Source organism: Aotus nancymaae, unplaced genomic scaffold (assembly GCF_030222135.1).
Source record: "Aotus nancymaae isolate 86718 unplaced genomic scaffold, 86718_ANA_hifiasm-v0.15.2.pri h1tg000062l, whole genome shotgun sequence".
Taxonomy (NCBI): Eukaryota; Metazoa; Chordata; class Mammalia; order Primates; family Aotidae; genus Aotus; species Aotus nancymaae.
Genome location: NW_026988476.1, coordinates 43,330,750 through 43,356,857, shown reverse-complemented (window position 1 = coordinate 43,356,857; position 26,108 = coordinate 43,330,750). Strand labels below are relative to the sequence as shown.

Below are 26,108 nucleotides of genomic sequence, written 5' to 3'. Positions count from 1 at the left end.
TCTGTTTGCTGGCCAAGTAACAGCCATGTCAAAATATGTTTTCATATTTTAATAGAAGTTATTTTATAATATAATGAGATGTATCAAAACCTAAAGGTAAACCAACTGTTACTTTATTAGATAAAATACCAGATTATAAAATGTCATGATGAAATTATTCGAATTCTAGAGTTGTCTGTGATTTCTTTAATGTTTTGAAACCATAGAATTGCCCTTTTTCGCTAGTCCTTCAGTGCCAACCAGATGGTTCTGGGAAAAATTAAACCCAAATCATTTACATCAATCCAGAACACTTGACACTGAGCTGCAAGTTTACATTCCATAATTGTTTAATAGAAGCAACCCTGCCAGAGACTGATGGCTCTAGAAACCCAGTTAAACTGACAGAGCAGATGCTGCAAACACTTGCAGTACCTGTTCTCATCTAGAGGTAAGGACCATGTTCTCTCTGTTGTTTTAGTATTAACACTGCCCTATTGATGTTTTATTTATGTATTTGATTTTTTTAACTTATTTATTGCATCCACACAAATATTTGGCCAAGCCACATTGTCTAAGATGAAGACAGTGTTTTTAACTTTGTTTACATTGGCATAGCAACTTATTACATTTAAGCCAAATTTTATGCCTACATAGCTACTACAGGTTTTTGAAAAGACAGAGCATAAACATGTTTAAAGTCTATTCATGTTATTTCAATTACATGTGTGTCTATTAGATATAATTTAAACTACACATAAAGTCTAACTATTTACATATAATTACCTCTAGCTAGCTAGCTTTCCTTTTTTCTTTCTTTAATTGAATATATTTAAGGTATACAACATGTTGTTTTAATATATTTACAAATAATGAAATGGTTAAATTTCATGTATATCTATAAGACATAATTTAAACTATATATAAAGTCTAACTATTTACATATAATTACCTTTAGCTAGCTAGCTTTCCTTTTTTCTTTCCTTAATTGAATATATTTATGGTATACAATATGATGTTTTAATACACTTTAATTTACATAATGAAATGGTTACTATAGTCAAGCAAAATAACATATGCATCATGTTGCAATGTTACCTTTTTATCTGTAAGAGCATCCGAAATCTACTCTTTTAGCAAATTGTCACTATATCAAACACTATTACACCCATACTATTCATATTGTATATTAGCTCTCTAGTCTTATTCACCACATAAATTCACAATCAGGCAGGCTTATGATTTACATTCTGAGAACTATAATTCTTCAGCTTGAAATTTTTTTTCTATGTCAGCTAATTGAAAACACAATAATTGTTTCTTCTGATTCCAAGTAACTTCGCTCTGCAACATTATTCTTCAACTCATGATTACAAATGAGATTTTAATCTCTTAAAGAAGAGGATATATTAAAATAATACCTAGTACAGCATGAAACACCTAGCAGATACTGGGCAAATGACTTCTGTTAGATTGATGATGAAAGCAATCCCAATCCTCAGGAAGAAATGTCAGTGAATTTGCATAAGAGGCTCTGGTTATAAAATAAACATCCTGGGTAGAAGAAGGTAACTAAAAAGAAGAACAGCGGGTATTCCCAAAGATGCAAAGCATTCTGGTGGTAAAGTTTAAAAATGACTTAGACCCATTTAAAAAATGGAGGGATAATGTATTAGTTTACTATTGCTGCTGTAACAAATTATCACAAATGTAATGGCTTATAAGAACAGAAATTTCTCATCTCACAATTCTGGTCAGAAGTCCTATGATTAAGGTCTCTGCAAGGATGTGCTCCTCCTGGCAGCTTTATAGAATTTGTTTCCTTGTCTTTTTCTGCTTCAGAGGTTCAGGCTGCCTGCAGTCTTTGGCTAGTAGCCCCTTTTGCATCACTCCAACCCCTGCTCCCATTCATTATTACATCTTCTGTGAAACTGACATCTGTTTTATTAGAACCTTTGTAATTATATTGGGCCTAACTCAAGAATCCAGGGTAATCTCTTTATCTCAAGATCCTGAATTCAATCATATCTGCAAAGTGCCTTTTGCCATGTAAGGTAACGTATTCACAAGTTCCAGGAATTAAGGTGTGGACATCTTTGCAGGGCCATTATGCTGTATACCACAAGGTGTGAGACAGAAGAAAAGAAAATCCTAAAACATGGCACAACTTTATCTAGAGTTACCTTGTCTCACCTATTCAGGGAACACAGGTTAAAGAGCCAAAATTAAACTCAGTGACCTTGTATTGTTCAATATCTGTTTATCTCTTGATTTCCCCCTCGTGCTTAATCTTGTTGAGTTTTAATAAGGGATTATTCAGGAAACCATTTTAAATCAAGGTGAGATTTAAAAAATAATACGTTTCTGTAAGAGCTCAGAGAATTAATGAATTAAATGGAAACTAAAAGTCATATTAACTAAAGTATAAATTAGTTTGTATTATATGCAATGGAAGGAGACGGAGAAAATTCCAGGAAATCTTTCTCACTAATCGCCAAGGAACTATTTACTAGAGCTAGTCTCAAAGGGTAGAGGACATAACAGGCTAAATTGATGTAAAAGCAGGACTCTGGTTTTGCTGAAAAGAATCTTATTCAGACAGTGAAGGTGACAAAATATCAGTTGTATTTGATGGGGAGAGTTTTTGAAATTTCTTTACCAAGAGATCTTTTAGCATGAGGCTACAATATTTCATATGTTCTCTGTCTGATTGCAAGGGCTGCCAGGTATTCTCTTTGAACGCCTTCTGGTCTGTCTATCCATGATTGCATAGTGTCATAAGCCAAGGGAATCAGGTCTCTGAATTCTGCAATCACAAGGAATGGGCCATAGAGTGAACCACACAAGGAAATGGATGCATCTCTGCCTTATAGTGAAATTGCTGGGGATTATATGCTAGTCACTTGCTTGAATTCACCTTAGCCCTTTTGGAGATATAGATCATCTGCTATAAGAAAAAGCAAAACAAATCCTAAACAGTAGACGTCAGCCATGTACACATATGCACATGAATTTATGAGTAACAACAGTATCTCTCTATCATATGCAATTTCCTAATGACTAGAGAGCAAAGCAACAAAAAATAAGAATGCTGGATGACCAAAATAAATTTATGCTTCAGCAAAATCACAAATCCCTCTCTAACACAGACTACATAACTACTTGGAAAAAAAATCTTTATTTTTTTATTTTTTATTTTTTTGAGACAGAGTCCCTCTCTGTCACCCAGACTAGAGTGCAGTGGTGCGATCTCATCTCACTGCAACTTCCACCTCCCAGGTTCAAATGATTCTCCAGCCTGAGCCTGCCAAGTAGCTGGGACTACAGATGTGCACCACGATGCCTGGCTAATTTTTCTGTATTCTTAGCAGAGACAAGGTTTCTCCATGCTGGCCAGACTGGTTTGGAATTCCTGACCTCAGGTGATCCAACCACCCTGGCCTCCCAAAGTGCTGAGATTATAGGTATGAGCCACCACACCTGGCTGGAAAAGTCAAATTTTTAATTAAAACTGACAAAAAGCTTACTGTATTTAATATAAAACAAAACATAAAAACACCAAAACAAGAACAACTCTGAACTTATAGAAATATTGAGATATTTATTACCAATATAAGAGAAATCATGGCAGTTATTAATGCTCTGAGTACATTTAAATAAGATTAAATTAATAAATATTTAAATGGGCCAGCAACTATTTCACTGGACAAAACCACTGGCCAGTTTGACAGTGGTAACTGTCTAACAGTAGACTTGTACCACCATCAAATGGTGTCCATACACCTAGCAGATAGCATGGCCTTATAACTAACATACAAACCCAATATCTCCACTCTCTGTGTCCAAATAGGTGGGCTTAATGTTCCTGTTTATTATTCAACTTAAAGAATATACCCTGAGACTACATATAGAACAAAGACTTTTTACAACAATCCACTCAGTGTAGATCAACTGAGTTCTTTTGTTTAATGGTGAGGTTGTTGTTATTCACAATGGCTTTCCCAAACCCTTTCAGGATAATGTATCAACCTTTAAAAGCAAGGTGCAAATTTTTCACATTTGAAGGAGTATATCACTTACATACTCATTAAAATGGTTTTATCTTAAAAATTTAAACTCTATCAGAAATATCTTAGAGATATAGATATTAGAACATATTTACAAACAGGAAACAATTACTAATGGCAAACATATATTTGTTTTCTATGTGTCACACACGTTGTGTTAAATGTCCACATGTTATTTCATTTAATACTGATAGTAACTGAATGAGCTGAAAATTGTAATTATTCTTTTATGCATATAAAATCATTTTAGAGAAACTAGAAAGCTTTTCCACAGCTATACTTTCGAACAGGTATTTATTAAGAATTTTATTCCAGACATCGGAGTCTTATACCAAATTTAAAGACCACGAATTACATTTCTAAATCAAAAAAGAGTATAAGTGACTCTGGATCCTTGAAATGTAGTTTTTCTTGGGAACATGAGTAAGTAAAGGATATCCTGCAGTGATCAACAACTTATCATATTTTGTATGAAACAAGCATGTGCCATAGCTTTCTGCTAGTTGATATCAATGAACATAGTATGCACAGTTAGGAGTGTGTAATAGCGTCTTTCTCTCTTGATTATTTAGCCTAGTTTTCTACGCCCTCTGTCATTTTCATCTATCTATCACATCTATAGAGTTGAATCCCAAATAAGCATACCAATCCTAAGCTTTTTCCCATCACTATACCAATCCTAGGCTTTACCCCATACTATACAAATCCTAAACTCTTTCCCATCACTGTACCAATCCTAAACTCTTTCCCATCACTTGTACCAATCCTAAGCTTCTCCCATCACTGTACCAATCCTAAACTCTCTGCCATCACCGTACCAATCCTAAATTCTCTCCCATCACTCTACCAATCCTAAACTCTCTCCCATCACTCTACCAATCCTAAACTCTCTCCGATCACTCTACCAATCCTAAGCTTCTCCCATCACTCTACCAATCCTAAGCTTTCTCTCATCACTGTACCAATCCTAAGCTTTCTCCCATCATTGTAACAATCCTAAACTCTCTCCCATCACTCTACCAATCCTAAGCTTCTCCCATCACTGTACCAATCCTAAACTCTCTCCCATCACTCTACCAATCCTAAACTCTCTCCCATCACTCTACCAATCCTAAACTCTCTCCCATCACTCTACCAATCCTAAGCTTTCTCCCATCACTCTACCAATCCTAAGCTTTCTCCCATCACTCTACCAATCCTAAGCTTTCTCCCATCACTGTACCAATCCTAAGCTTTCTCCCATCACTGTACCAATCCTAAACTCTCTCCCATCACTGTACCAATCCTAAACAATCTCCCATCACTGTACCAATACTAAGCTTCTCCCATCACTCTACCAATCCTAAGCTTTCTCCCATCACTATAACAATCCTAAACTCTCTCCCATCACTGTACCAATCCTAAACAATCTCCCATCACTCTACTAATCCTAAACTCTCTCCCATCACTCTACCAATCCTAAACTCTCTCCCATCACTGTACCAATATTAAGCTTCTCCCATCACTGTACCAATCCTAAACTTTCTCCCATCACTATAACAATCCTAAACTCTCTCCCATCACTACCAATCCTAAGCTTTCTCCCATCACTATAACAATCCTAAACTCTCTCCCATCACTACCAATCCTAAGCTTTCTCCCATCACTATAACAATCCTAAACTCTCTCCCATCACTCTACCAGTCCTAAGCTTCTCCCATCACTGTAGCAACCCTAAAATCTCTTCCATCATTGTACCAATCCTAAGCTTCTCCCATCACTCTACCAATCCTAAACTCTCTCCCATCACTGTACCAATCCTAAGCTTCTCCCATCACTGTACCAACCCTAAACTCTCTCCCATCATTGTACCAATCCTAAGCTTTCTCCCATCACTATAACAATCCTAAACTCTCTCCCATCACTGTACCTATCCTAAGCTTCTCTCATCACTGTACCAATCCTAAACTCTCTCCCATCACTGTACCAATGCTAATCTTCTCCCATCACTCTACCAGTACTAAGCTCTCTCCCATCACTCTACCAGTACTAAGCTCTCTCCCATCACTCTACCAATCCTAAGCTTTCTCTCATCACTCTATCAATCCTAAACTCTCTCCCATCACTGTACCAATCCTAAACTCCCTCCCATCACTCTAGCAATCCTAAACTCTCTCCCATCACTCTACCAATCCTAAACTCTCTCCCATCACTGTACCAATACTAAGCTTCTCCCATCACTGTACCAATCCTAAACTCCCTCCCATCACTGTACCTATGCTAAGCTTTCTCCCATCACTGTACCAATCCTAAGCTCTCTCCCATCACTGTACCAGTCCTAAGCTTTCTCCCATCACTGTACCAATCCTAAACTCTCTCCCATCACTGTACCAGTCCTAAGCTTTCTCCCATCACTGTACCAATCCTAAACTCTCTCCCATCACTGTACCAATCCTAAACTCCCTCCCATCACTCTAGCAATCCTAAACTCTCTCCCATCACTCTACCAATCCTAAACTCTCTCCCATCACTGTACCAATACTAAGCTTCTCCCATCACTGTACCAATCCTAAACTCCCTCCCATCACTGTACCAATGCTAAGCTTTCTCCCATCACTGTACCAATCCTAAGCTCTCTCCCATCACTGTACCAGTCCTAAGCTTTCTCCCATCACTGTACCAATCCTAAGCTCTCTCCCATCACTGTACCAGTCCTAAGCTTTCTCCCATCACTGTACCAATCCTAAACTCTCTCCCATCACTGTACCAATCCTAAGCTTTCTCCCATCACTGTACCAGTCCTAAGCTTTCTCCCATCACTGTACCAATCCTAAACTCTCTCCCATCACTGTACCAATCCTAAGCTTTCTCCCATCACTGTACCAGTCCTAAACTCTCTCCCATCACTGTACCAATGCTAAGCTTTCTCCCATCACTGTACCAATCGTAAACTTTCTCTCATCATTATACCAATCCTAAGCTTTCTCCCATTACCTAGATCCTCACTAACAGTCTACCTAACATTTCTATTTAACTATCTATTTCATATTTTTCCCAAATGAAACATGCTTAAAGCTAGCATCATTATTTATTCTAACAGAGTAGCTTCTATGTAATTTTTTTGTCAATAGTATTCCCAAAGTCTTCCAATTATCTTGTTTTCCATAATATATCATATATTCCTTCTATCTTGATCTTCATATAATAAAGGTTTAATTTTTAAACTCACTGCTTGAATGCTTTTCTAATTGCCTAAAATTGATGTTTTGCCCAAGGAAGGACAGGATGGGCAGATAATTTAATAGTAACTAACGGAAGAGGAAGGTATATATTACTCTTCCCTGCCATCTCCCAATTCTAATACTCTCTCTAGTGCACTACTACCATAATGGTAAATCAGAATATCCTTCAGGTATTTGGAGTTACAAAACCAGGTAAGAAAATACAGGCAAAACGCTCATGTTTCTTAGCTGATGTTTAAGGCCCTTCCAATCTGGCACTCACCTATCTTCAAAATCCTTTGTCCCACTATTACCCCCATGTGCCTTACACATCTACCAAACTTGACGCACTAGTTCCCATGTGCAAGTGATTGTTCATGCCAGAAGTAGGCCCTTAAATGCTGGATTATCAAGACACATTTTAGCCAGAGGGACACCTGTTTTTTCTTTGCAGTTCCTATGGTCTCTTGTCTGATCCTTTTAACTAACTTTGTAGCTAAATACAACATGCACAAGGAAAGAGTGCCTTAGGCATCTGCACCCTCTAATCAAAGAAGACCCATAGAACAAACATTGCTTTTGTACTTTGTATACCCTTAATAAAGGGTTGACTTCATTTTGAATGAAATGATATAGTCTTCTTCCTTTAGTTTTCCTCTCCACTCAAGTCCTTTGTAATTTAGATTGTGTAAGATATTTACTGTGTTCATGGTGCCTCATTCTTTGTTCTACAAAGAATTTGAATGCCAGAAAAACTTCAAATTATTGAATCAGCATGTTTACTCGACAGTTCTATTGTAGCCTGATCAATAGTGAGCATGAAATAGCTAAAATATAATAAGTGAGACACATTGCCAGCAGGGAGATGTTTAATGGTGTGATACAGGAAGTGTCAAGTTTCTAAGCAGTGCCAAGATCTGTATCTAGCTTTAACTCCAAGGGAAAGTGGGCCCTCCTGCCAAAGATAGCAAAATAAATCCTGCCCATGTCCCAGTTTGCAATAATGGGAAGAACAAGGCTGCTCTCAACTGAGCAGATAACAAAGCTAATATTGGCTGGCTGTGATAGCTTATGCCTTTAATCCCAGCACTCTGGGGTGAGGCAGAAGGATCACTTGAGGTCAGGAGTGGGCAGCATAGTGAGATTCTTTCACATATATATTTTTTTAATTAGCTGGGTGCTGTAGCATGCACTGTGGTCTCAGCTATTTGGGAGGCTGAGGTAGGAGGGTAACTTGAGCCTGGGAAGTTGAAGTTTCAGTGAGCCATGATTGTGGCACTGCACTCCATCCTAAGTGACAAAGCAAGATATTATCTCTAAAAAGTTAAAAGTATAAATAAAAAAAAGCTAATAGTAACAGGAGAAAATGACACTGTACCATGCATGGAAAGGGAAGAAGTCTGGCAGTATCTGCTATGTATTCATTCAAACACCAAAGTTTTTAAAAAGGGAAGAGTCCCTGATGAGGTCTATTTATTTACTCAAATAGGCAATAAAACAAATTTCTGTTCTACAAGTTTATCCTTCTCACAACTCAATTCAGTTCTAGAAAGAACTCATCATTCTATCCTGAGGCTCCTCTCTTCCTTGTCCTTTTGTCTTTCTGGAGATGAGTTTCTTGAGATATGTTTTTCTTGTTTTCAAGGGATAAACAATTATGGCTAAAGAAATATGCCAAGTAGAGGGCTGGAGTAGGCAACCACTATTTTTTCAAGCTTGAATCTATGCATTTCCTTAGGTAGAAGACCAGTAGGAGTATTTAACTTAGCCTATTTAATTCTCTAAATGAGAGCTTCTAGTGAACTCTATGTGTTTTACAGCTATGCTGATCTTCTCAGAAAATCCTTTGAGCAGCCCGTTGGGGTAGTCAGAGTCTCTCAGAACTCATCAAGTGGCTAACTCACCTCGGTTTGTCACAGCTTTCCTGATTCTGGCATTGCAACTATGGCTTCCTAAGAAAACTCTCAGTTCCAGGAAACCCTGCCTCTGAGCACCATGAGCAAAGATTTACTTTTTACTAATGTATTATAAAACTATTATTTTCTACGCATGCTAGATTTAAAAACAAAGTTAAAACATACTAAATGATCTTGGGATTATATTATAATGTGATTATGAGCAAAATCTACATTTTTCATATGGAACGTTAAGACTCACAGGTTAAATGGCTTGCCTAAACTCACACAGCTAATAAGCAATCGAGTCAATACTTAAAACTAGGACTTCTAATTCTATGTATTTGCCAGTATATCACATTATTATCTGTGCTTTCCTCAGAACTAATGTGGAGATTTTCCTTTCTCAAGTCCCACTGGCTAAATGGATAAAGCAAAGACATTATTCACCCTCACTTAGTGTTAATTCTCATTTGGAACCTTTGGGTGGTTTGCATTCAATTGGTGAGAGGAGAACTCAGCAGTTTTGCCATGATCACAGAAAAACAGCCCAAGTTCACATACAGTCCTTTCCTATCTCCTTAAAAGTTACTTAGACAACCAGGGTGGTCACACCCACCTACACACAGAGTAATGAGAACTTCTTTCCCCTGATGTCTACTTCTTACCAATGAGTCTGAATTGCCATCCCAGGCTCTTTTTTTCCTTTATAATAAGACTTCTCTCAGGCGCCCTACTTGCCTTTCATAAATTCTGCTGCCCATCAATTTCACTACTACTGACACAGTCTTTCATCAAATACATTTAGGTTTTGAATCACAGTTGCAGTCCCTGTCCAATCATTCTATTCTCAGACCCTGTGTAAACAAATGAAGGCAAACATACACACTGAAAAGAGATTTTACAGATGTCTCACTGAACAAATCTAAGTCTCATCTCTAGTCTGGAAAGGATACTCTGTACATGCAATCCATGGTTTCCTTAACACTTACACTATAGCTTTGTACCTCCCACACTTTATGCAAATGAATACAACTTATTGTTAAATGTGGAGAAACTTCTAAATTACAAGATTCTGTAGTTGTCACTCTGTGACTCTGGAATAAGTGTTTCAGCTATCGTTTCCTGAAGAGATCTTTATATGTAAAGATTATAGGGCAAATGATGTCACCATGTATTAAAAGATTTATATGGATCATTCTGAGCAATGATGGCTCCTACAAATGCCATGGTTTGGCCTTTCCTACCTGGCACCTTAGAGGCTAAGCCTCAAGATAATGAGCAGGAGTTACAGTAATGCTTATTAGGCTTGACAGAGCCGTGTAAAAATTCTCAAAGCAAAAAGATGCCTCCTATGCCTGAGTGCACCTGCTTCTGGAGACTAATGTCTTTCTAAAAATTAAGATTTGGGCAGATGATTCTGCTCTGGTTAATGAAAATTATACAATCTTGTGAATTTAAATACATCAGTTTCTTCCCTTTCATTGTCATCATCACCCTGTAGTTATTATTTGACAAGAATAACTGAGTCATTTTTCACAAGATGCAGGTATTTCAAATTATAGAAATATGTTATTCAAGAGTTAATACGATGCAACTCAAATTTTCCTACTGCTTCCTGGTATGCATTTTATTTTCTATATCTATGTGTCAAAACTGTATCCAAACTTTTAAACCCAATGTAATTCTACCTTCTCCATAAAGTCTGCATGGAGAACTCCAAATCAAAAATATATCTTCTCTTAAATTTGCAGAACACCTTATTCACCCATCTTGAAAGTAAATTACTCCTTATCCCATATTGTAGTAGAATAATTCGGCACTTCTGAAAATGAGATTCTGATGTTTTAATAACAATTTATATTTTTTCATTATTTAAAATACAAATAATTGGCCGGGCGCGGTGGCTCAAGCCTGTAATCCCAGCACTTTGGGAGGCCGAGGCGGGTGGATCACGAGGTCAAGAGATCAAGACCATCCTGGTCAACACAGTGAAACCCCGTCTCTACTAAAAATACAAAAAATTAGCTGGGCATGGTGGCGCGTGCCTGTAATCCCAGCTACTCAGGAGGCTGAGGCAGGAGAATTGCCTGAACCCAGGAGGCGGAGGTTGCGGTGAGCCGAGATCGCGCCATTGCACTCCAGCCTGGGTAACAAGAGCGAAACTCCGTCTCAAAAAAAAAAAAAAAAAAAAAAAAAAAAAAAAAAAAAAATACAAATAATTTAGTGGAAGTAAATACATGAGATGATATTCTACTTTTTCTAAATTGTGGAAAATATGTAATTTGAAGAATATTTAATTGTAGATATACATGATTATACTATATTGTTAAAAATGGTCTCAGTCATTCACTCCTCTCATAAAGAAAACAGAGCCTTATTTCCACATTCCTTGAATCTCAGTGGGACTTATGATGTGCTTTCACAGTAGAACGTGGCAAAAGTGATAGCTGCCCATTTCAGTTTTGGATTCAAATGGGCTTGCATGCTTCCACTCATTCCTTTAGAATCCTATCACTGCCATATAATCAAGTTTAGTTTGGCCAGCTGGATGATGACTAACAGCCCAAATCCCCCCACCCTCCAGAATAGCCCAACGGCTACCAGAAATGTGAGCAGTGGCACCTGTTTGACTGAACACACGTGCATGAGTGAATGTAGACAAGACCCGTGGATTCAGTGTTTAAGCTACTGGGTTCTGGAGTGGTTTGTTACATGGCAATATCTAGCTGATACAGTTACTATAATTATGATAGGATATAAGGACAGGACATTAAGATTATAATAGGTTGTTTGGTTTTTTTTGCTTTGCTTTTTGAGACAGAGTCTGGCTGTCACCAGGATGGAGTGCAGTAGTGCAATTTCAGCTCACTACAATCAGTGTCTCCTGAGTTCAAGCAATTCTCCTGCCTCCACCTCCCAAATAGCTGGGATTACACATGTGCCACTACACCCAGCTAATTTTTGTATTTTTAGTAGAGACGGGGTTTCACCATATTCACCATATTGGCCAGGATGGTCTCGATCTCCTGACCTCATGATCCGCCCACCTCAGTCTCCCAAAGTGCTGGGTTGCAGGCATGAGCCACCATGCCTGGCAAAATTGGAATAGGTTTTAAAGAATCAAGCATCTTATATTTAAGAACCTAATTTATTTAAGTATCTCTAGCCGGAGGAAACTTAGTATTTACACTTAGTATTTACAAAGACAGCTGTTATTATTGGAAATATCTTCTTATATTGGGCAGAAGTCTGCCTATACACAATTTCTTAATGATCCACGTTCTGTCCACTGGGAAGCTCAGGACAATATAGTCCCTTTTATAACCTAATCTTTTAAGTACTTGAAGACCTCTAACATATTCTGACTTGAACCTTCTCTTTTCTAGATTCAGTGCCCATGAAGGCAAAGCCTCTGTAAGCATGGTTCCCTGAACAACTATGAAGATCAAAGTACATCCTTCTCCTTGTATCTATATGCACTGAAAATGGTGATTGCTGAAATTCTGAGAGGTAAAGGGAAAAAGGAAAATGTTGCATGGATGAGAAATAAAATTTTATTTAATTAATATACTGAAATTTGGTAGTTGTTAATTACTATGTCATAACCTAGGTTATCTTGGTTAATATACTTTTTGTACTCTATCTTGTTAATTTGAGCTCAATGTTGTAACATGCTAAGATCTTTTGGACATTCATTCCATTATTAATACACTAGTTATTTTGCCCAGGTTTATATCACTTTCAAATTGTATAAGTATATATTTTATATTTTTATCTGTTTTAGTTAAAAATAATCTAAGTCTATGTTCAATGACTGGAAAAAGTAATATTGCTAAAATGTCCATACTACCCAAAGCAATCTACAGACTCAATCCAGTACCTATCAAAATACCAATAGAAAGTAGACTGGTGATTAACAGAGGCCAGGAAGACTAGAGGGGAGGTGGGGAAGAAGAGAAGTTGATTAAAAGTACAAAAATACAGTTAGATAGAGGGAATAAGACTTAGCGCTCAATAAATCAGTTGAGTGACTACAACAATATATGACTTATTATATATTTCAAACTAGCTAGTAGAGAATAATTTGTATATTCCAGGCATAAAGAAAAATGTTTAAGGTAATGAATATTCCAATTGCCCTGGTTTAATTATTACACATTATATGAATAAATAAAAATATCACAGGTACCCCTAAAATATATACCTTTACTATATATCAATTTTTAAAAGTCTATCTAAAGGCAATTCCTGAGACACTGCAACAAGAGCTATCCCTGAGTACAATATCAATCATAAATTATCACACTTTGGGTCCTGTCACTCAACCTATTATTGCTTTGTCTAGGACACATTTTTCTAGGAGACATCCTGAAACTCCTTTGCAAATATCTTTTTGAAATCTAGAAATATATTTACATTTATTTGATACATATACTTAGAAACCTTGTCAGACCAATACATAATCTGTTAAATTTAAAATATAATGTAAGTATATCCCAGCACTTTGGGAGGCCGAGGCGGGTGGATCACGAGGTCGAGAGATCGAGACCATCCTGGTCAACATTGTGAAACCCCGTCTCTATTAATACAAAAAAATTAGCTGGGCACGGTGGCGCGTGCCTGTAATCCCAGCTACTCAGGAGGCTGAGGCAGGAGAATTGCCTGAACCCAGGAGGCGGAGGTTGCGGTGAGCCGAGATCGCGCCATTGCACTCCAGCCTGGGTAACAAGAGCGAGACTCCGTCTCAAAAAAAAAAAAAAAAAAAATATATATATATATATATATATATATATATATATATAATGTAAGTATAAAGTACAATATTTAACAAAACAGATCCAGAAATGAGCATTATTTATTTGTAAAACTGTATCAGTTTGGTATAATAGCAAAGCAATCAAGTTCTGGAGTCAAGGAGATGTAATTCAAATCTCAGCTCTATTACTGTCACTGATCTTGACCATGCTTAGTGTCTGGATTCTGAATTACCTCATCTGTAAAATGTGAATAATAATGATCACATGTACCTCAAAAAGTTTTTACAAGGATTAAAGGAAGTATTGCTAAACAATGCTCAGATATGGGTCTGTTATATTGCAACATTTCAAAAAGTATTACTTATATAATAATAATTATAAATTTGAGACATGCCATTTTTAAAATGACATCTAAAGTGTTGCTTCACTATTACATTTTGTTTCTAAATGTTAAGAAAGACTAAAAACTAAGAATTCCTAATCTGCTAGTCTTAGATGGATTTTGTCATATCTGAAAATTTCAGTGCAGTTCTTTCAGGAAGCTGTTTCATATTTAATAAAGTATATGGATTAAGTAAACTTGTTGCTTTAAATAAAAAGTGAGTAATTTTTTACAAGTTTATAGCAGCAGAACACTTTTTTTAGCAATGATTATTTTATTATTCTGTTGCACTACTATATGGTCTGTCTATAAGGGGGAATGGATGGAATAAGGTATTTATTTATTAAAATAACTCTAAAAACGTACTCTGTATAAGCTTCATTGGGAAATACAGTGATCACCCTCAGCGTTCCTCTTTTTTTTCTTTTCTCTCTCTCCCTAAGACTTGGATATGCATCAGATGTGCTCAACAGCTGTTATCAATTACAGCTTGGAAAGAACCAGTAGGTTTAGGAACCATGGTATTTCTTACACTTTCCATCTTATTTAATGGGGTTATTTTCAGTGTTTTCCAGCTAATAGCTGGTAATTTTCTAACACAAGGGATTATTCTGCTCAACGTAACAGATGATTATTTATTTACTTAACTTGCACCACTTTAAGACTGACTACTCAAACACTGTCTTCATAAAGGATGTATCAGTAATTTTAATTTGCTACTCTTCAAAGAACATCTAGAAGGCATTAGAAGATTAAGCTTGACTCCCTGATGTAGCTAAGATTCATTAATTTCCTAATAAATTTAAGCCCTAGAGACTTAAGTGTCATGATTAAGTATATAAAGAGCTAAAATATATAGTAATATATAAATGTTGAATAAGCATATTGAACACAGAGAAGGAATTATGTTTCAGTATAACACATTTTCTCATCAACAAATAAACTCTCTTCAAGTTTCTTAACTAGGAATTTTATTTTTCTGGGGCAGGATTGGCCCTGGTAGCTGCTGTATTAAGTTGGCACTCCTGTGATACTCAAAGCCAGAAGAGAGTACTAGCACTGGCTTGAGATATAGACCTGGAGTGAGAAAAGAAATTGTGAATGAGTTTATGAGGGTGAGGAAATAGAAGTAGTACTATCCTTAAGCTTATGCTGATGGCCTCAGTTTTCTAACTGAGAAAAGACTGGCCTTGGGAGTTGGGTATGGGATGCAACTTACATTGCTAATATTGAGATGGCCTTCCCAAATGCTAGTCCTTTGAAAGTGCATGATTTGGGGTTCTTTTGAAGTACATCTAAAATATTATGAGGCTGAGTTAGTGGCTCACAGAAATCAGGGAATGGTAAATTTCTTACTGAGTGCTATTTTATTTTATTTTATTATACTTTAAGTTCTGGGGTACATGTGCAAATCGTGCAGGTTTGTTGCATAGGTATACACGTGCCATGGTGGTTTGCTGCATCCCTCCACCCATCATCTAAATTAGGTATTTCTCCTAATGTTATCCCACACAGGCACATGTAATTTTATTGTGGCACTGTTTACAATAGCAAAGACTTGAGTGTGTTTTTATTGGCAGTCACTTAAAGATGAAAGGAAAAGCAGGCCTTTTCTAAGGAGCCAACCAGTGCTGTGTAGATCAATTACAGAAAGCTCCAGTGCCAGAAACTGGCTAAAGAATAGTTGGAGTTGGTGGCAGCTCTCATCTCCTTCCCCAAAGTAGAGCCATTATCTGCACTGTGAATTGAAACGGATGTGGAGTCATATGAATCTTCTGGATCTGAAATATAAATGCCAGGCACTGTGGCTCACTCCTGTAATCCCTGCACTTTGGGAGGCTGAGATGGGCAAACTGCCTGAGCTCAGCAGTTTGAAACTACCCTGGGCAATATGGTGAAACTCTCTCTCTACTAAAACACAAAAAAAGTAGCTGGGCATGATGGCATGTGCCCCTAATCCCAGCTACTCGGGAGGCTGAGGCAAGAGAATCACTTGAGCCCAGGAGGCGGAGGTTGCAGTGAGCTGAGATCACGCCACTGTACTCCAGCTTGGGTGACAGAGTGAAACTCCCTCTCAGAAAAAAAAAATAATAAAAAGAGTAGCTTTCATATAATGAGTAAAATTGGAGGCTGTCCTGGCTTGCAATCTAGGACTATCCTGAGGCTTCATATTCTTAAACACTATTAAATAATGGAAGTACAAAATAGATTTTGGAGAACAATTTTTTATGGTCAGCTTCCTAAAGCTCAGAATATGGCTGCTATTGGAATAGATATCAGGTTTCTTGTATATGTGTGAGGATGGATGGACCTATTCTCGAATATTACCCAAAGATGGGGGAGTCTTTTGCAGTATCTCTGAGGAACTGTGGGTAATACTCAAGTGTTTTCCCTAGGTTTATGGTCTACCACTGAGTAAGAAAGAATTTTAAACTATAAACCTAAGCTAGAAAGTGAGATGATCAAAAAGGTGTCAATCTACAACTTGGTGAACTATGAGCTATTAGTACCTTCAGGATGACAGCTCCATTTTCTTAATCTTTTGGGTCAGTTTCATGAATTTTTTACCACCATAAATTTAGGAACAAAATATGCCTAAAATAAATTATCTATAATCCACCCTAAGAAAACTATGGCTTAACTAAGCCTGGTTAAGATTACAGATAGTAAAGTTTATCTTAATTTCATAGATACTGTACCAAAGTATTTTTTCCACTAAATGGGTCTGTGGTTGTGATGACTCATAGATTCACACATTGAAGTAGTCAAGCTAATGTCTGGTCTTGGTGGTTGATATCAAAAGCTAACCTAATGATCTTATGACTTTCTAAGTATAAAAGATATCAAGGGCTCCTGAGACTAGAGAGAGCTGGACGTAGGCCAAAATTAGACAGGCAGTCTTCTTGACCACAGGAAGCTAATGGCTTAGCAACCACTTCTTGATTCATGGGTTTTAGAAAGTTGGAGGCCTTGTGGCTCTCGGTTTTCCTGATTAAGAAACTCTTGGTCTAGATTAAGCCTTTGTGCATAGGATATTATGTGTTTGCTCTGCCAGAGGACTACAGACAGGGTGCTGAGGACTAACAGAACTGATACAATTAAGAGTCTGTAATTGGGGGTATCCCTGTAGTCTCACATGAGGCTTTTTTCTAGCAGTTGCAACTACCTTGTGGCATGAATATGCCCAACACTAGCCAAGAGATGTCAAGGGTTGTTCCTCCTATAATGATTTAAGCAAGTTAACTTATTTTAAACTCCTTAGAAATTTAAAATCAAGTTGAAGGATAAGAATCTTGTTAAATGTATGCAACTTATGAAACTAATATATGCTACAGAACTGACACAAATGGGAACACTAAAAACAGTGATTGATAATACTTTACCATAGCACGAAGAGAGAGAAATGAAATCAAGAAAGATATTCAAAACCACGTGAGTAGATCTATACAGTTATCCTTTGACAGCCACAGGAGATTCATTCCAGGATCCACCATCAGAGACTAACATCTGCAGATACTCAACTGCCCTCTATAAAATGGCACAGTATTTGCATATTTCCTGTACACATCATCCCATATACTTTAAATTATTTCTAAGTTACTTATACTACCAAATACAATGTAAATGCTGTATTAACAGTTGTTAGCAATAACAGTTGTTATTTTTATTTGCATTTCTTACTGTTGCATTGTTATTTATTATTATTGTTTAGCATATTCTCAGTCAACACTGTTTGAATCCACAGAGGTGGAACCCATGGACACAGAGGGCCAACTGTTCCTACACTGAAGAAAAAGAAGAGTCATTAAATATATTTCAGTAGAAAGGCCCATACTTTAAAGTGATTGATCTTTAATAGTGTAGAGATTAAATTTAATGCGGAAGAAAAAACTGACAAAGGAAGATTGGTTGGAAGATCAGTCTCAGAAGATCAGTTTGCAATTGCCTAAATAAAAGGTACTGAGGACTAAAACTAGGTCGATGGTAATGTGAATATAAATAAGTTGAAAAAATATGGGCATGGTGACTCACTGGCTACACAATAATGAATTATGAAAGTGGACCTGATTTGCATCTGTTAACCCTTATAGTAAATAGAAATCTCTATTTCATTTCACTCTTACCTAACTCTATAGTGAACTCCTTCTATACCAAATTCTCTGGAGGTAAAGGAAGGTATTTCCTAAAAATAACTAACTAAAAGGTCAAAGACTGTATTTGTCCATTTTGACACTGCTATAAAGACAAAACATGAGACTAGTTAATTTATAAAGAAAGGAGGTTTAATTGACTCACAGTTCTGCATGTCTAGGGAGGACTCAGAATATTTACAATCCTGGTGGAAGGCAAAGGGGAAGAAAGGCACACCTTACATGACAGCAGAAGAGAGAGAGCTGGAGGCTGGGGGCAATCCCAAACACTTTTAAAGGACTAGATCTCATGAGAAGTCACTATCATGAGAACAGCATCGGGGAAATGGCCCCCATGATCCAATCACCTCCCACCAGGTCCCTCCTTGAAACACGGGGATTACAATTTGAGATGAGATTTAGGTGGGTACACAGAGCCGAACCATATCAAAGCCAAAAGCTCCTTCGTCCAAACAGTGACCTGTCACGATGATTAAAGCACTGTGTTATGTTGGGGCTGCCATTTTCTTAATATTTGGCAAATCTGGTTTAGAACATGCAAGCATAGTGATGGAGGGTAAACCTCTGACTCACAAGAAAGGGCAGCAGACAGCTTATGTCTAGGCTTAGGAGAATTTCTTACCCTTGAGAAACAGGAAAGTTATCTGAGAGAATAGCAAAGAATCAAATGTTTAAACTAGATAGGAATAACTGAAATAAAAAGTTCTCAGCTATGAGAGAGAAGGCTGCTGCTATGAGAAGAGTTAGGTGAAGAGCTCCTGGAGAGTAGGTACAAATTTATCTTCTATGCTAAATGGAAGATTTTAGGCCCTGGCTAAACATGAAAGTCAAGACTAGGAATGGGGAGAGGGTGTGAAGACAGTATGTAATCTTCTCAACTTTATAGAGAAATAACAAAGCAATGTCAGTACTGTGACAGAAAATTAAAAATACAGGAAGCCACCTTTTATCATATGTTGAACAACCTAATTGACATTGGGTTCTACAACAGTAACAAAACTGATATTTTAATTAACGTAAATTTAAGAAAAACAATGGAATTGCATAGGACATTGGATGAAAATTGGGTTATTCACATTTACCAAGATAGTTGTTTCTGGTGACAATTGAACAATCTTGGAAATCTCAGCATATGCTTATTATTATTATTATTTTATTTTTTGGTAATTGTACTTGTTTGAAAATGTAGTCAAAACAGAAGTTTTTTTTTTTTTTAATTTAACAATATGTCAGTGTCCCTCCGTTCAACAGTATCGCTTCATTTTTCTCTGTCTCTGCATTATTGCACTTCTGTAACCACTGTCTCTTTCCTGATAAGGTTCAATAATTCTGGTAGACGTTGACTAGGAGTCACCAGTCTAGTTCAGAACCATGGACAGAGGATGAACCTTGCTTCCCATAGGCTCAAGGAACTTAGTGCCATGAGAACCGTATTGTAGAGAAGAACTTTAATGACTGAGAAAGAAAATAAAGATGATAATATCCTCCCCAAACTGTTTTTCCCTAATTCCACAACTGTTTAATAGACTTGCCTAAATTCTGGTGCAGGCAAGGTTGGTACTTTGAGAATACATACACACACACAAACCCCTTGCAATGCTTCTTATAATTCAACCAGTGGAGCTCTAACTACAAATGTCAAGGGAAAGGTAAACTTAAGTCATATTCCATCAAAGTACCAAAGGAGTGTTATTCTATTTAAAAACATGTCTCACATTTGGAGAAGGTACTCATGTGACTTTTTTCACCATCAGTTAATAAAGTAGTTTCATCAAATTGATACTGGGTAACCATGGGCATGTATTACTCAGATATCTGTTACAGAGAATCCGCTGACAGCAGGATAGCTGGGTGAGAGACTCCAGCTGCCACACCTCCCGTATCTGCAGCATTCACACCAAGGCCACACTCTCCCCAAGCTGCTCCCAACCAATGGATAAACTTGGTGGAGATAATAGAGCTGGCTACCTGTACCCAATGAAAGACTCCTCTAATAAGCAAACTTCTCTCTCCATTTGTCTGAATGACTTTCTTTTAGCCTCATTATAGTCAATTTCAGACTTTTCAAACCCAATTCTCCTTCCTGCTCCATACATTTTGCAAATGTCAGAACTGTGTCATGGTCCAAAGGCTCCTCTCACCTACTTCTGCTGTCTTTTCATTTTATCACTAAGACATTTCTGCCCAACAAACCTTGTGTACTTTCCATACTGTGGTCCTGTGTGCTTTCTTTATGACTTTTTGCTTGCATAGATGACAAAAGTTAACAAAATCTTACAAAACCACTAAAGGGTATAAATGTTAAATTCACTGATTTCACCAAAACATGTATCCTTCTCACTTTCTCCTGCTTCCTTTGTTTTTCTGTTCACCTCTTCTCTCTCCCTCTTCCAGTTTTTCCCCAGAGCTTGACTGAATTTTTATTGTGACAAATAGGAAAAACAGAATGAAATTTGTCATGTATTTTCTGGCAATACTTACAGGAAATGTATAGAGAGCTAAGCAGAAATCAGAAAGCAGAGTTATTAATTTTGTTATCTGGTTTCAGTGTATATAGCTTAATAATTTGGTTTTAGTGTGTATAGATTATTTGTTCACTGACATTTGAGAAGAATAAGGGAAGGATGAATGTGGTTTGGCTCTGAACTGACTGGGCATGGAAAAGGTAGAAAACGGAAAGATTTAGCAGCATTGTCATAAAAAAGCAATGACTCTGTATTTTGAAAGTCTGCTCCAGTCTTAGTTTTTTTAGGATAATATAACTTGTGATATTTAAATAGTATTTTAAAAATATTTATAGAAAAAGTAAAATAAGCACATCTTTCTGAAAGAGCTTGTGATTGAAAGCTCATATGTAAATGTACCCTTCAGGTTCTTTAAGAGAAAATAAGCATTCAGGCAATGATAAATTCTCTTGATGACTGATAATTATCAACCCTTTCCCATACTATCACAGTTCCAAAATCCCTTAGAAAGTCACTGAAAGAAGCATTTTCAGAAAATATAACAATGTGGAAAGATCTATTCAAAATGTAAAGAGGAACTATTTTAGCCAGGCATTTATACGGCATGTGCTTAACAAAAGCATGAATGTAGATTAACTCTGTCGCTCTGACAGGGATAAAGTCCATATTCAGACAGGAGTTAGCAAATCAAATTTTTACAAAGTGATAGATGCTGTAGGTGAGGAGGAGGCCTAGAATCTATAACATCATAAACTAAATAAACCTCAGGTGCATGACTATGTAACAACATTTTTCATAATTAAATTAGAATTCAACTTATTTTCCAAGACAAATATTTCATTTAGTTGTCAAATTATTATTGCTGGTAAATTTCAAGACACAGTATTCACAGTACTGTAGTATAGAGAGTAGTCTATTTATTACCTGAATTTCTCTGTATAATTCATAGTGATCTTTTTACCACAGCTGCTTTTATAACTTATTTAAATTACTATGACATTAAAATATGAAAAAGAGTAATTCTTCACATATTTATTTTAAGGACATTGAAGTTAGAAAATTAACAGAAATAACATCTTAATCACTTCTATATGGTAAAATCAAAATAAAAATGATACATATATTAATTTGTAGAAGCTTTAAATTTCAAACTTTAAATCTTACAAATATTTTATTTAAAATCAGTGACATGTGGATGTATTTAACAACAAACTGATTTTCAATTAAAAAAAAATCTCTGTAGATATATAATAAATTATATAGAGATATCTATATATATATTTTCACATAAAAGAGGTATATATGAATATATAAAGTGTGTATAAGCTTTGATCCACAAATTACACTTTCAAAATCTATTATATTTACTATAGTATCATCTATAATTGTCATAATTTACAATTATGAATTAGAAATAATTTTGAAAATCCACCAAAAGAATAAAAAATGTTGTATAAATGTTTTCAACTATTTGCATCACGTCAAAATAATAAAGTAGACAATTTTGCGAGGCATTTGTTATTAAGGGAAAAAAAACAGCAAGTTGCAGAGGCAATGTGGCATTTAGACTGAGATTATAGACTCTGGAATTAGATAAACTTGAATATCGACTTTGCCACTCACTAGCTGTCTTAAGGGAACATTTCTTAAGCATTTTGTGCATTAGTTTCCTCATTTGTAAAATGAGAGTCAAGATAGTACTTACCTTATATAGCCATTGTAAAATTGAGTCATTATATAGAGAACAATTATAACAGCACCAGATACAAAGTCAGCATTAAATTCATGCTTATTTCTTTACACAGAGTGGACTGTTTTACATTAAAATGAAAAAAAAAAGCCACAATTTCAAAACTATTTATTTTATATGAACAAAGACATGTATTGCAAGCATTCAGAAAAACACCTATGAACATTCATGCCACACTGATACCAGTGTGTAAGCGTTAGCATTAAAGATGAGGCTACTTGAATTTTTTACATAGAAGGTAAATTTTATACACTATTTTTGTGATTAAATTTTAAATACTTTGATACTTATGTTAAATGTAATACTATGCAACTCTAAAAAATAATAAAATATTGTAAAAGACCTGAAACCAACCCAAATGCCCATCAATGATAAAGAAAATAAGGCACATATACACCATGGAATACTATGCAGCCCTGAAAAAGGATGAGTTCATGTCCTTTGCAGGGACATGGATGAAGCTGGAAACCATCATTCTCAACAAACTGACACAAGAACACAAAATCAAACATGCATGTTCTCACTCATAAGTGGGTGTTGAATAATGAGAACACATGGACGTAGGGAGGGGAATATCACACACTAGGGTGTGTTGAGGGGTGGGGAATAGGGGAGGGATAGCAGGGGGTGGGGAGGTTGTGGAGGGATAACACTGGGAGAAATGCCTGATGTAGTGATGGGGGATAGAGGCAGCAAACCACCATGGCATATGTGTACCTATGCAACAATCCTGCAAGTTTTACACATGTACCACAGAACTTAAAGAAAAATTAAAAAAAGAAAATATGTTGATGAACTGATAAACTTTCTTCAGAGGATTCACATTTTAATAATGAAAACTAGTTATAATCATCCAAACACCTTTAGTGTAGTAAGTACTATAATAAAACAATGTACAAAGTTTTATGAAAGTCAAGAATAGGCAGAAAAAAGCTATGTCTGACCTCTGACTTACAGATTTTGATGTTGTAGATGGAGACTGAAATATGAGTGAGAAATTCCTTAACAGAGAAAAGTTCGTTTTTATTTGGTACACTTCTAGTAAACAAATGTCTAGAAAATGAGTATTATATGTTGAACTAATAAATAGACGTTATAGAATAAAACAGAGGTAAAATAATGTGGAAAAAAGATAATATAGATTACATTCATTGAATTATTGACATGAAAAATGTTCATGCACATATGTCATTAAGTGCAAACAAGCAAATTGAAAGATATCATTAACTGTATCAATATGAATTCATTTATGTAAAATTATGTGGTTTTATTTAGCTACGTAATAATAATGTTAACAGTTAAACTGGTCAGGTTATTTTGACTTTTTTTTTTTTTTTTTTAAGATGGAGTTTGGGTTTTGTTGCCCAGGCTGGAGTGCAATGGCATGATCCTGGCTCACTGCAACCTCCACCTCCCAGGTTCAAGTGATTCTCCTCCCTCACCCTCTCAAGTAACTGGGATTACAGGCATGCACCATCAGGACTGGCTAATTATTTTTTTATTATTTATTTATTTATTTTTTTAGTAGAGACATGGTTTCTCCATGTTGTTCCGGCTGGTCCTGCCTTGGCCTCCCAAAGTGCTGGGATTACAAGCATGAGCCACCATGCCTGGTCTTTACTTTTATTTATATATATATATATATATATAAATATATATATATATATATATATATATATATATATAACTATACACATATTCATATCTTTAGAATTGTTTTATGGTTGACACGTATTACATTATTTTTTAAGAAAACACTATAATATTGACTTTACTGTGAATAAAAGCAACAATGAGGCTAATCATGCAACATCCTGCATTCAAAGCATATATATTGAGAGCACAGCCAAGCTATCTATGAATGGAATAAATCAGAAAGGTATGACGGTACTTACCCACCACACGCCTGGAGTGCAGAAAATTTGTAAGCATCCAAATCATTGCCACTTAATATTCGAGCCTTAAATGAAGAGTGAGAGAAAAACAAAACAAACAAGCTTTTAGCATACTACTGTTTTACGTACATGAGATCGGGACACAGGTCAACTGCACTAAACATGTAACACCTAGTATGACAGATGCTAAGCAGGGTCAGCTCCAAGTCAAAGCTACTGTGTTTTTATGAGTAGAGATTTTGAAATTAGCGGTCAGCATTTAAACAAATGCAATGGCAGAGTCCAGGAAAATACATCATATTCCAAATGCTATTTGCCCTTACAACTTGATATGTGCAGTGAAGATCATGAATCAGTCAGGAAGGTCATGATTAGCCAGACTTAAGAAAAGATGCTGTGTTTGACCGTAGCAGACCCCTAGGTTGGCAAGTATAGCTAAGGTAAGCGCAGCTGGCAAGGTATGACCTCTCTATAAAGGCAACATATCAGGGGCACACTTAAAGGACAACCAAATAATGGAAAGCTGGGATAACATGCACGTTTCAAAACTAAAACAGGAATCAAACAGGTCTAATATGTCACAAACAAACATGTACAAAAGACAAGATCCCTCAGGAGGGAAGAATAAGTATGATTTAAAACCTTTTCATCCACAGAACTGCTATCTGAAAGAGAATCAGGAAAAGAAGGGATAAATGTTAGATGGAGTACTTTTCAAGAAATCATTTAAACACATACATGAACAAAGTATTATAGGTTACATTATTTAAAATTAGAAATAAACAAGAGTTTTAAGGTTGAGCCCCAAGGGAACAAGGATAGTTGGTTCTCATAATTTAAAGAGCTGGAAAATGTAATAGAAGGCTTGAAAAGTATAAAAGTGATTACAGGATTTAATGAAAGACAATGTGTCACATTAAGAAAAGAACACAGTTGAAGAATCAGAAGTCCTGGGCTCCAGCTGGCACTCTGCCACTTACTAGATACATTGGGTAAGCTACCAAATTCTTTGGAGTCAAGAGTCTAGACCCAACTCTGAAATAAGATCACAAACACTTTGACGAATTGCCTCACAACATTATTGACAGAATCAATTGAGATCAGTATTTGGGAAAGTAAACATCAGATGACCTTATGGATTAAAGCCGTTTTATTAAGAGATTATTTATGTATGGCTTCTCATATCATAGAGCTTACAAGCTAAAAGATTAAGTTGATTCCATCTTACAAATAAGAAAACTGATGCCTAAGGAGGTTCAGTGGCTTAAGATCACAAAGCTAGTAAATGGCAGAAGAGGGACACAAATCCAGGGCTCCTGATCTCCTAATTGGTGCTCTTTACATCTAATGTTTCAAGTGAGCTGAACAGAACAGTAAAGGGTTTTTGCCCAACAGCCTTCAGGTGCAATTTAAGATAAATCATAGGGTCAATATTTTTCTGGACTAACTGCTCACGGACCCAAGGATATGGAGAATGGACTACTGAGTCATCATTTTTTAAACCCAGATTTAAAATTTCCTGGTCATAGGGTACTGTCTATTACTACCGTACGCAGTACTATTT

The 26,108-nt window shown here is 36.3% G+C and overlaps 1 protein-coding gene across 1 annotated transcript in view; it reads right to left on the bottom strand.

The window, feature by feature from the left end:
• The window catches only part of UNC13C (unc-13 homolog C), a 617,099-nt gene that overhangs the window by 466,989 nt on the left and 124,002 nt on the right, over positions 1 to 26,108 (bottom strand). Inside the window, exons 2-3 of the mRNA XM_012469803.3 lie at positions 25,187 to 25,209; positions 24,545 to 24,609 (exon numbers count right to left, since the gene is read on the bottom strand). Coding sequence (XP_012325226.2) covers positions 24,545 to 24,609; positions 25,187 to 25,209 — 88 coding nt within the window. The remainder of the gene's footprint in view (positions 1 to 24,544; positions 24,610 to 25,186; positions 25,210 to 26,108) is intronic.